The sequence below is a fragment of the Phocoena sinus genome, chromosome 12 (genome assembly GCF_008692025.1).
Source record: "Phocoena sinus isolate mPhoSin1 chromosome 12, mPhoSin1.pri, whole genome shotgun sequence".
Classification (NCBI taxonomy): domain Eukaryota; kingdom Metazoa; phylum Chordata; class Mammalia; order Artiodactyla; family Phocoenidae; genus Phocoena; species Phocoena sinus.
The window spans coordinates 16,897,280-16,909,609 of NC_045774.1; the positions used below are offsets into that span (position 1 = coordinate 16,897,280).

The 12,330-nt window shown below is 44.0% G+C and overlaps 1 protein-coding gene across 5 annotated transcripts in view; it reads right to left on the reverse strand.

Moving 5' to 3' along the window:
- Positions 1–367: 367 nt before the first annotated feature.
- SASH1 (SAM and SH3 domain containing 1) overlaps positions 368–12,330 on the reverse strand; it is an 862,598-nt gene continuing 850,635 nt past the window's right edge. For all 5 annotated transcript variants that reach the window (XM_032651563.1, XM_032651562.1, XM_032651561.1 and 2 more), the window contains 4 exons: positions 11,956–12,069; positions 6,596–7,725; positions 5,142–5,273; positions 368–3,701 (listed from right to left, as the gene is read on the reverse strand). In XM_032651563.1, coding sequence (XP_032507454.1) covers positions 3,438–3,701; positions 5,142–5,273; positions 6,596–7,725; positions 11,956–12,069 — 1,640 coding nt within the window. In that variant the 3' untranslated portion in view covers positions 368–3,437. The remainder of the gene's footprint in view (positions 3,702–5,141; positions 5,274–6,595; positions 7,726–11,955; positions 12,070–12,330) is intronic.

Consider the following 12,330-nt stretch of genomic DNA (forward strand, 5'->3'; position numbering starts at 1 on the left):
CTCTCTCAATGGAAGACCTGGACTGTTTCCATTTAACTACACACGATATTGGGCAAGTCTGCGTGGACTGAAACTCTTCATTTGAAAACAACGGGGTTAGACCAGAGGTGGCTTCCAAAAATCTCTTTCTGGGCTAAGATGCTGCAATTATGTGACTTGATTATGCAATATTTGAAAAAAACCTGAAATAAATTGGCAAAGAGAATCTGAGTATGATACTGAGTTTTTGTGACGTGGCAGAAGTAATCATGTACAACTACTATTTTTACAATATATTTCATTCTTAAACCACACTTCATAAATTCCCTTTCATTTCTACCCTACGTACCTTTATAATACCCAGGGAACAACAAAAGAGGCATAGAGGCATGTTCAACTGAAGAAATTTATTTACTTTTTTTTTCTAGGTACATAGATGACATAATTATAGACAAGTTTTGATACATAGGAAAACCCTTCTGTCCACCTTTTTGCTAAATGAATCATCACAATGATTTTTACAATTTTTAAAACAATACACAGCTTTCTTGGGCTGAAGCAATCGCAAGGACATATTGGTACTGGTATATTACAGCTACTTACAATGTTTAAGAACAGCAATGGAGAAAAATAAGTTATTTAAATATTGATTTCATATACAGAAAGTGCAATGTTGTTAGTTGTTATATAATTTGCTCGACAGTTTCTTGCTTATCAATTTAAAATCGAGATAACTTGGACTCAGACTATTATATTTTGTTTCCTGACAACAGCACACACATGCAGCATTGACTTGGTGAACTGACTCCTTTTGCTGCAATTATGAAAGCAAACTTTGCTCTGTGAGGAACTGATTTTCAATCGACTAGTTATTTCCAATTTCACCTATACCTGGAAAGAGAAAAGGCCTCTGACTAAGGCAAGGCCAGGAAAACCTACTTCTTGCTTATCTGGGAATGTAAGTAGTGGTTGGGACTGGCTGCACTTCCTTGTAGACAGCTTCAAAGGAAAAAAATGACACACAACGGATGTGTAGCTACCTGAGCCAAAGTGCCTCTCCAGGTTTCTTTTGTGCTTTCCAAAGGCGATGATTTTCACCCTTCCTCAACGTTCTGCACCAAGTGCAGTGGATTAAAACTGGGTATTGCTGAAGCTGACCACCTGCCTTCTGGTATCCACAGGAGGCCCCAAACCACCTCGGTCAAACATCACACACACACATTCAGGCTTTTCTAAGATCAAATTAAAAGTTTAAAGCAAAAGAAGACCAAACAAATACTAAAAGTAAAAAAACAAAGACAAAAAATTTTTTTTTTAAAAAGCACAATAAAGTAAAAATAAACTCAGATCCCACAGACTAGGAAGCCCTTCCCACTGAAAATGATTCATGGTCCCTGAATTTCACTTCTATGCAAAGGCAATGATTTCCAAAGAAGAATGAAAAAGATACGGTTTGGCATTCTCAAAAACTCATATTCAGAAAGCTCCCTTTTCTGGCACCACTTTTACATTAAGTGAAAATCTTACCGTGAAAATGAACTAACACTTTCCCCTTCTCCTTTGTTACCTATTACCTGACTTTATGCGTGGTCTTTTAGCCCAGCTTAAGCTATGAGCAGGCTCTCTCGGATGTCATGCAGAGGTACTGAAAACACAGGGCGAGGAGCCCGTTTTACAGTGCCCACCTCACCACACACCTGAAATTCCTTCCAGTGACATAGGAGAGCCCTGCAGCCTTGTTACCTTCTAAATGGAATGTCACAGCCCACAGGAATGTCTTACTCCAGATGACAAAAATGGGCTGTTTTGAAGAGTTCAACAGAAATTTGGCAGCTTTTTCCACAACTTCTTACATGGCATCTTCTTATAGAAGGTGACTATTACTGAAGAAATATATATTATTCTTTCAAATGCATACCAAAAGCATGAAAAAAAAAATGTCACCGAGAATGTCCTTTTCCTCAGAAACATGGATCCAGATATATAAAGCAAATGGTAAAATGGTTTTGTAATTAATGAAATCACCTTTTTCCCCCCTCCCCTGAGGGATATCATTTGTTTTAATGAGTAGATGAAATATTACAGAACTTTTAAATCAAGGCTCCAAATATTTCTATTGTAAATGATCACACCCAGTGCTTAAAATAGGGTTCATGATAAGAATGTAAAGGAAAATCACTTTGTAAGCAATTGGAAACAATAATTTCTGTTTGCTAGAGAATCAGCCACTAGACTAAAAGAGAATGCTGAAATCAGTCGGAAGACAACTGAAAATATGCAACTACTTAATACATGGCCAATGTAGTTTGGCTCCAAAATGAACCTTTATTATATTTAAGTGAATTATCTAAATAAGAAAAGATGGAAAATAGTATTTTAATTATAAAACCAAAAAAAAAACTTTAAAAGTATCTTATAAACTACTTCCCTTTTAAAAAACAACCTCCTTAAATGTTCAACTTACAATGACCTTTTGCAAAGGTGATCTGTTAGCTAATGACTGAATTTTGGAATGGACACGGTCAAGATTCCAAGTCAATACTGCACCACGACGACCAACGTGGTAACAACACTAAACTGATTAAAATGAAAGATCGTAACCTCAAACACACACATATACTCTCACACGTGATATCTTTGTGAATTTAAGAGCGCCTTTTACCAGATTTGTAGTTAGTTTAAAAACTGAAAGTCAACATGAAATTTGGCCTGATAAACACCCCTATAAAATAAGCCATGTTAGAGTGAGACAATTAGAAAAGCCCATATCTGCTGGAAACATCCCAGATACGTTAGATGGCAGTCTAAGATGAAGATCTGGAACTATGGTTACATGGTAGTGAACACTAAGTTAGATAACTGCTTAAAAGCTTACATTAAGGCAAATAAAAGCTGATTGCTAGAAAGCAATTATTAAAATGTCTCTTGTTTATCTAAAGGAGAATAGGGCTTTTTTTTTCCTAGTGCAGCCAGATTTTCTTATTTTTGAACAAATGAGCCTGGTCAATAGTGTACAATCACTCCCGAGTCTGTTACTTTGGCCTGGCTAAAGCCCATCTGGGGCTCGGGAACCCTGCAGGGTGACAGACAGAAGGGCTAGAAGCACGCTTAGAAACAGGACAGGCTGCCCCTCCCTCTGCCCCCTGCCCTCACCCAGTGCACCAAGACAGACTGCAGGCAGAGCATTTGTGGCAAGTTGGCATCTTTGTTCTATTGTGTCCTGAAAACAAAAATAAGTGCTTGTCTTTTCTTTGGGGGTCAAAGAGAACCACACCAATTTCCTGGAGGGGGCTTTTCTGGAGAAGAGAGTCCCGTGCCAAGATTCCGAGTTCTGCTGGCCACACACTGGGCCTTTCTTCTGGGTCTGGTCTGCATGTCCAGCCAAGGAGGAATTGCATCAGCATCATAAACACAGTGAACGGGTGGCTCTTGTCCAGGGAGGTCCATTTCGGGCCTGACTACATGGCCTCGGGGCCTGGTGGCAGTTTGAAGAGTCTGGCTGCAGACACGAGCTTACTTATGTGTCTCTCCTCTGTGATGCCAGCCTCCTGAAGGCAAGTGTGGGACAGAGAAGGCACTTGGCCCAGCGTGCTGAAGCCCGCTTCAGTGAGGGCACTGGCGTACATGGGTAGACCGATGGAAACCAGCCAATCCGACACGGATGAAACGCATCCGGGAGATAGGGGCTTCCTACAGATTTCTGTGAGTCCACCGCTTGGGATCTGGGTAACCAAAGAAAGCAATTTATCAAGATTCAGCAGGTGCCACTGGAGAGCTCTTTCTTCTATGCCTAAAAGGAACACTATGAAATATTATGTTTATTACTACACTGTCAGAAAGGGATAATGCTATGAGATGTCCAAGAACACGACTAGCATCAAGAATTCTTTCCTGGGCTTCCCTGGTGGCGCAGTGGTTGAGAATCTGCCTGCCAGTGCAGGGGACACGGGTTCGAGCCCTGGTCTGGGAGGATCCCACATGCCGCGGAGCAACTGGGCCCGTGCGCCACAACTGCCGAGCCTGTGCTCCGCAACAACAGAGGCCGCGTGACAGTGAGAGGCCCGCGCACCGCGATGAAGAATGGCCCCCGCTCGCCGCAACTAGAGAAAGCCCTCGCACAGAAACGAAAGACCCGACACAGCCATAAATAAATAGATAGATAAATAAATAATTTCCTGACTTCTCAAAGGTGAGACAAATCTTCAAGGAAGTGTTGGAGGTTCCAGAAGGTACTTGGAATTAGACCTAACCCCAATTATGTGTGTAAGTCTCCAAACTGTGATCATTTATATTTCTGGCTATTTTGTCTCATGGTGGTCACACTCTTCAACTAATGATCCTTACGGTGCTTGAAGAAGCAAACCTAAGTGATAGTGTGAAAAGTAAGATACTCAGTGGGTAAGGTTCTTATAAAGTAGATTTTCTTCTGTATTTTGGATCTACATTAACATCCAGAAAATTAAGCATTTAATCAATATAGTCATAAAGAATTAAAAATACAATAATAAATGTTGGCTAGGGCAGGGAAATGGACATCTATATTTGAATCCTGAGAAGGCCAAATGCTACACCTCTCAGAAAGGCAATTTACCACCAAACGTGCAAACCCTTAAGATTTTGTCCAGTCTTGTTGAAGCAAATCCTCTTGAAGGAATATATCCTCAGAAATAAACCCCAAAAGTCTATAAAAAATTATTAACCAGGAGGTTCTTCACTCAATTGTTTAAAATAAACAGCTGGAAAAAATCTAAATGTTTCAACAATGTGGAACTGGCTGAACTAGGACATAACTACTAGAGCACTTTGAAAAACTGATAATATAAAAGAAATTTTCGTAACAAAGAAAGAGGTTCACCACCTGATAACTGAAAACAATAAGGTTTGCAAACTGTTCATGTACTATTATATATGTGCAGAGAAATGACTAGATGGACTTTTTCACAGTGCCGGGGTTATGGATAATTTTCATCTTTTTCTCTCCAAAGGTATTTTTAAACCTTTGTAGGCTGAATAGGTCTTACTCTCTCCCAGGTGTCTCCCTTCGATAGCTATAATGAACCCTGGGCTACTTAGCGGCTGCCAGCATGCTCACCATTAAGCTCTAGAACTGAATGGACTTCAAAAAGTTGGGTGAGGGGAGCCCCGAAGCGTGGGCTGCTTACCGCCATGCGGTGCTGCTTCCGAAGCAGCTTCACGCGGATCTGGTCCATGTTGGTGGCAACGTCCCTCTCGGGCTGATCTAAGTCTTCCGCATATCTCTGCACCAGGGCCTCAGGAATCCCACAGCGGCCGTGCTGCGAGGGAACAGAAATCTCTTATCGAGGGTGGCAAGGATCTTTTTCCTCCTCCAAGGACGGCAAACACAAGGTAGGATAAGACATTTAGCTACTAGAAAACAGGACTAAAAGTTTTAATTTGAAGTGAATATATTTTATTTAGTGTCAGGATGGATGTTTTAGAGACAATACTTTTACGTCTTTATCTTTTAAGTAGTTATGAGCTCTAGAAAAATGTTTTGAAATATGGTTAAAACAGGACACAATCATTCTCTATTTTGGGGTCCAACGCCCTCACCTCACTCTTACCTGATCATTTTGCAAAATGTTATTGAAGACAGTCTTCTAAACTGCAGGGGAGAAGGGCAAATTTGTGCCCTACAGAGAGTCTACTGTTGGTTCCTCAACTACAGAGTAGGGTTATACCGCTGTATCACTAGACCAGCATTTACTGTACAGTAGAATTCTCACAACTTTCCATTCGAAGGGGTTCATTCACTAAGTATCAGAAGGCAGAGGAGTATTTTATCATAAGGCACTCTTGGTCATGAGAAGTTTAAAACAAAGACTCCTGGGAATGCATTATAACAATTCATGCATTCCTAGGAGTAACATACAGCTACATCTATTATCGTGTATTTGTATTCAAAGTCATTTTGGTATTGGCAGATCTACTCTTTTTTATTTTTCTTCAAATGAGAAATGAGTTTTCATTATAGGTCTCAATGTTTTTAGTACAATGAGGTATCTTTTCCCCTGTTACCCATACAGATAATTATACAGTCCAATTATTACATCTGAATAGGGCTCTACAATTTTCAAAGTAGGTTCAGGTTTATTTTATTTGCTCCTATTAATACCTCTAAGAGGTAGTTATGCAGGTCATTATTAATTCCATTTTACGCACAGGGAAATGAAATGGGGATTTGTTAAAGTCTAAAAACAAAGATGTTGAAGAAGACATGGAAACTGGAACTCACGTCTATCCTTTCCGGAACTGGGCCTAGTACTGACTGATAGCTCTCCCTGCGAAGGATAGCTGCCCCAAATTAAATACAAACAAGTGAAAGAAGAGAAGAGAAAAGAAGAGAAGGGAAAAGAGAAGAAACCCCTGAGGTCGTGTCTGCATTTAATCTGGGCACTGTGCTACCGGTTCATTTGAACACCAAGCGCGGGGCGGCAGAAGCCCCCGCCATGGGCCACCCATACGGTCACTGTCCATCGGTCCTTGCTGCCAGCTGGCCTTCGGGGGCTGGGAGGTGGCGGGCAGTGCCGTTCCTCTCGCCTGGCCCCCGCCCGACTTAGAAGAGCCTGTGCAGTGGGGTCAGGGCCTCGGATACCTTATCGGAATAGGGCTCCTCGGTGAGATCGATGCCCTCGGCCCGCAGCTTCTTCTCGGTGAGCATCTCCAGGTCCACCCCGCGGGTGCAGGAGACCTTCCTGGCCAGGGCAGGGCCAAGCCGCACGCCGTGCTCCTGGAGGCTGGCACTCTCAGGCAGCTCTGACAGCCAGGGTGGAGGCCTGGCGCTCGGCGGGCTGCCTGGCTCCGGCCCTGGGGGAGGCCTGGCCACTGGCGGCAGGGGACAGTCGCTGGGGCCGCCAGGGCTGCCCTTTTTAAGTGGCAGACTGGGTACATCGGCGCCAGGGGCGCCGGGGGGGCCAGGAGGGACAGGAGGCAGCCCGTTGGCGAGGCGCTCCCTGCTCTTCTTGGCGGGGACGGGGGGAGGCTGGGCGGGAGGTCTGGCCTGCGATCTGGCCTCGGGGCCCCTCTGCTCAGCATCCACACCTTCTTTGGTGCCCGGGGGGTGATGTGTCCCTTCGAAATCGAGTCCTTTCCTGTGACCCTCAAGAGGCGTCCTTGTTAAACCGTGTTTAATGGCGGGCGGTTGGGCATCATAGGTTTTGGGTAAACACGGAGGAGGGGACATGCCATGTGAAAAGGCAGCCATCGGGCCATCCAGTTTCTTAGTAGTCGTTTTCTGAGGTTCAGAAAATCTCTTGCTTTGGGTCAGTAGCAGTGTATTGTCAACAGCAGAATCTAGTTTGGGGCTTTGAACCTTTGTGATGGAGGGCGCTGTCTTTTGTGGCACTTCGGGTACAATCTGAGGGGAAGGTTCTGTCACCTCACCAGGCACATCTTTTTCAGGCTCTCCTTGAAGGTTGTCCAGGGAGTGGGATCGGGGCCAAGTCTCCACGGTCTGGGGGCCCTCCAGGGTCTCACAGCTCCGGCAGATGGAAACGGGGAGGCTCCTTCGGTTTTTATTCAAGTCAGTCACACACGGGGGATCACAGTGCTTGGAGGTGTGAGGGGTGAGACCACTGCTCAGCCTCCCCTCCCCTCCCGGCTTCAGCGTGTCTACTGACTTCGTTAGAGGCAAGGTTGGGTAGTTGCCCAGCTGATTCCTGTTGAAAGACTTCACGCTGGACTCGGCTGAAGATTTGGCAGAGGGGCTCGTTTTCCGAGACTTGCCTACGAGACAAGGAAATATTTTACAATCACATTTTAAAAAGCGAATCAATCAAACTGATGTAAAAGGTGTGCTAACGTAATTGAAATCTCCAACTCCTACATCCCACTGTTGAATCACACTAAGGACATAAAATCACCACTGGTGATGTAGAGTTATTGTGGTCCCATGTTTACTTTTGGAAAGAATTCTTAGTCTTATTAAAGGACTCAGGGAGATGAAAGTTAATTGAGTTATGTGGAAAGAAAATATGCTGTGTCAGGCAATAAAATAAATCTAGGCCTAATGTCTGTCCGTAGCTGCAGTCAGTGTGAAACAAGGCACACCCACACCCCATTTAGGAACCACACTGATGGCATTTCTGTTTAGGGAGTAGTTTCCTAAGACCATGCTTGCCAAGAGGACGTAGGACTGAATGCTGGGACAAGTTCTTTAAATGGTATTCCCCAAGGTTTGCTGGTGACTGCTGAATTCTCAAACCTTTCAAGCCCTCCCCGCTTTGCGTTTTGCTCAGGTGTGTAAAATAAAGGTACCCTAGAAACAGTCAGCCGACCTTGGTGCAAATGAGTAAACAAGCTGAAGTGAGGATGTCGCCACAGACAATCTATTAGATACTGATATGGTTCTAATTGCCACTGAAGCGATAGACCTGATTAAAATAAAATGATTGTCAGGCTGATAACTTATCAACCGGTCACAGTCTACTTAGTTGACAACTGTTGACTGATACTAATTGCAACTGCTGTCTGGTGAACAGAGCCACCCATGGTAACCCTGAGTGCACCTGACCCCAATCCACTTTGAGATTCCTCTTCTCTTTGAGACAAGGAAGCTGTCTGAATTTCCTATGGACTGCTTCCCGACTGTTAGGACAGCGAAGCCACAAACAAGGCATGCGGCCCTCTTCCCCCGAAACTGCTCTGTCCTCAGGCCGTGCCGCTGTGGCCCTGATGGATGGTCTACTTGGTAAGTTGTTTTCCTTATGGACCTGATAGTTCCCAACACTCAAATGCTGGTTTTCATTGCGAAAAGAAGAGGACACAGGAGACACACAATTTAGGTTTTATGGCTGCAGGTATTTTAGATGGAATTTATTCACCTCACACAGAAGTCAGCAGAGGCTAACTAGAAAGGAGAACGGCGAAGAAGTCAGAAAGGAAAAGATTAGCACCGCGTTCACGGCGGTCAGAGAATGGTCTCTTTTCAGAACACTGCACTTTTAAAATCAGTACTTTTCAAAGCAGGAGGATATGTATATTTTTTTTTTTTTGCGGTACACGGGCCTCTCACTGTTGTGGCCTCTCCCGTTGCGGAGCACAGGCTCCAGACACGCAGGCTCAGCGGCCATGGTTCACGGGCCCAGCCGCTCCGCGGCACGTGGGATCTTCCTGGACCGGGGCACAAACCCGTGTCCCCTGCATCGGCAGGCGGACTCTCGACCACTGCGCCACCACGGAAGCCCAGGAGGATCCTTTGTAATGAAGCTTCATTTACAAAACAGATCAAAGTTGAAGTGTGGAGGGTTCTCAAGGCCCAGGTCCACACACCGCCACCAAGGCCCCCATCCTCGGGACCCCGCAGACCACAGTTAAAAACCAGGGCCTTAGGCAGCATGAGCTTCTGAACCAGAAGTTACGAACTGCATAAGAGGGACTGCTTCTGTAAACCTTGCGTTTATTTCTCCACCCGGTGAAAATACTCTCCTAGTAAAACTAGATCAAAATCGTGCAGCTTGGTTTAATGTTTGAGAAAACAAAGGTGGGGAGGTACCATGTCCTTAACTGTTACGTGGACAAAGCAGAAAAGATGGGTGTGTGGGGGGAGAAATGTCGAATCTATTTTGAAAACATCTTGCTTTTCAGGTGCTTTTGGCTGGTTTGAATTGTGAACTTCCGGCAATTTCATATCTTCAGTGTGTATGTTTATGCTCCTTTTCAAAGTGAAAAGTTGATGGTTGATCCTGTTGTTCCAAAGCCTGTTTAGTAAATGTCTTCTCTGTGCACATAGAAGTTTACTGAAGTAAAGTAAACCACTGATTCAAACTGAGTCCACATGTGTAGTGGGTATGGGAGCCAAAAATACACATTGTCCAATAACTTCCAAAAACTAGACCATGAGGAGGGCTGGCCCAGTGATGTGAAGTTTGGGGGTCATAACTCTGAGCCCCCAGTCATGCTGTCTGCGGGGACAAAGGATGTACCATATTGGATGTGGGTAATTATATTCTTTCTGTCTAGCTGGTCTGAAGTTTTGAGATTTTTTTTAAAACAAAAATGTGCCCTTTAATATTTAATTATATACCCTTCATTCAGAGATCTAGCTTTCATAAAAATGAAGAAATGTTTGAATAGACTTTTCACATTATTTTAATATGAATTTAGATATTTTCATACTGTAATGATAATACTGCTGCCAGGATCTATTTGTGTTTCTTTTTTTTGAATTTTAGAATTTTATTTCTTTTTTATACAGCAGGTTCTTATTAGTTATCCACTTTATACATATTACTGTATATATGTCAATCCCAATCTATCTGTTTATGGAAGGAGTCATCGTGCAACTGCGATCCCTGAACTAACGAGCATGTCTGTTTTCCCAGGGCAGTGTCCGAACACTGAGGGCCGCCCCTGCTCAGGCTTTACTGTCTATTTAAGAAGAAAACTTGAGGTGAGGGATGACGATGATACTGAAGGAACCAAACCTTCCTGCCCTGGCTTTGCATCGTGTTCTCAGCGGGGCTCCTCAAAATCCTCACATTGAAATGAGAGACTCACGGATGACAGTCCCGAGCACTGGGATTTTCTCACTCTTCGAATAAATAAGCAAAATCAAATAGGCAAAGAGACCCTTTATGGTATATGTTGCCTTTTTCCTTGTTCCCAAAATAGGTCCACCTATTTTCATCTAATCCATGGTTTGTGAAAGTACTTATGATAACATACAAACTAAATCCCTTCTGGCTTGAAGTTCCAACTAAGCCCCGATACCCCTGGCTGATGTACGATGACATTAAGTAGTTAAGAGTATGGACTTGAAAATGCTTATGGTATTGGAAAGTCAGGTCTAAAATACTGTCTACCATTGACTGAGAGCCTATTATTATGAGTCAGAGTGGTGCCAAGAGGAAAAGAACAAGCGCTTCAGTTATTATTTAATCTCTCTTTAGCATCCTCACCTATAAAATATGCACTGCAGGATCTGAGTGATAATTAGCAATTGCATACGTGCGCACCTAGCCCACTGCCTCATTCATAATCAGTGTTTACAAAGTGCTAGGTATTTTTAATATATTATTACTTTGTCTTAGAATAATCTATTTAAAAAAAAAAACAACTCACATTACCACTTAAGAAGTAAGGAGGAGGACTTCCCTTGTGGCACAGTAGTTAAGAATCCGCCTGTCAATGCAGGGGACACGGGCTCGAGCCCTGGTCCGGGAAGATCCCAAATGCCGCGGAGCAACTAAGCCCGTGCGCCACAACTACTGAGCCTGCGCTCTAGAGCCCACGAGCCACAGCTACTGAGCCCGTGTGCCACAACTACTGAGCCTGCACTCTAGAGCCTGCGAGCCACAACTACTGAGCCCGTGTGCCACAACTACTGAAGCCCGCGTGCCTAGAGCCCGTGCTCCGCAACAAGAGAAGCCCCTGCCCGCAAGTAGAGAAAGCCCGCGCGCAGCAACGGAGGGCCAACGCAGCCAAAAACAAATAAGTAAATCAATTTGTTTAAAAAACAAAAAAAGAGGTAAGGAGGAGTCGGAGATGTAACTTGGCCAAAGTCTTCAGCTATGCCCTATTCACGTTCAAACACCAGGTCTCCCCACTCTAAAGCCCCACAGCTCTTTGCATGATCCAGATGGGGGGAGGGGCCTAAACCTCTAAGAGCAGCAGAACAATGGAAAGTTTAGGGTCCCTTTCTCTGACACACAAGTTTAAACTTTTTCCAATTATGTGCTATGTGGGACGGAAGAGTAACTGATGAAAGACCTCTCTACTCATTTCTCAACATCATCAGTTGTCTAGGTTCTTGAGAGATGTTGCTCCCTCCTAAGGATCTTAATTAAGCACCATCACCCTGGGAAAACTCCTCTCCCTATTGCCAGTTTTCCCAAAAGCAGTGAATGGCTCAGGCTGAGGAAGAAAGACGGTCATTAGCCAAAGCACAGAAGTCAAGAAACGGCCCAGTAGGCTTGCGTATGAAGATGCATTCACGATCATTTGCGCTGACAGTACCGTTTTCCAAGTTCTCACTGCTTTCATAGCATCCCGAGTCTCGTGGAGAGCATCCACTCAAGCCCTGGCTGTCAACAAGCAGCTTCTCCTGGGATCCGGACTGGTCGCTGTTACCTAAAGAAGGTGAACACATAGCAAGGGATCGTAAGAGGAATGAAAAGCAGGCTCCATATCAACGGCATCCCAGTTCTGTCCTCGGTTCTCACAATACATCTTGCTTGAAGCCTTGGACTTCGGAAGAGAACAAATTATTTTAAAGTAAATGAGATAAAAAAGAACGAGTGAGATCAGAACACTTTTCTTTTCAAATCATGTATCACAGGAAGGTAAGTTTGTAGACAGAGGACATAGTTGAAATACATCAATGCCTTTTAA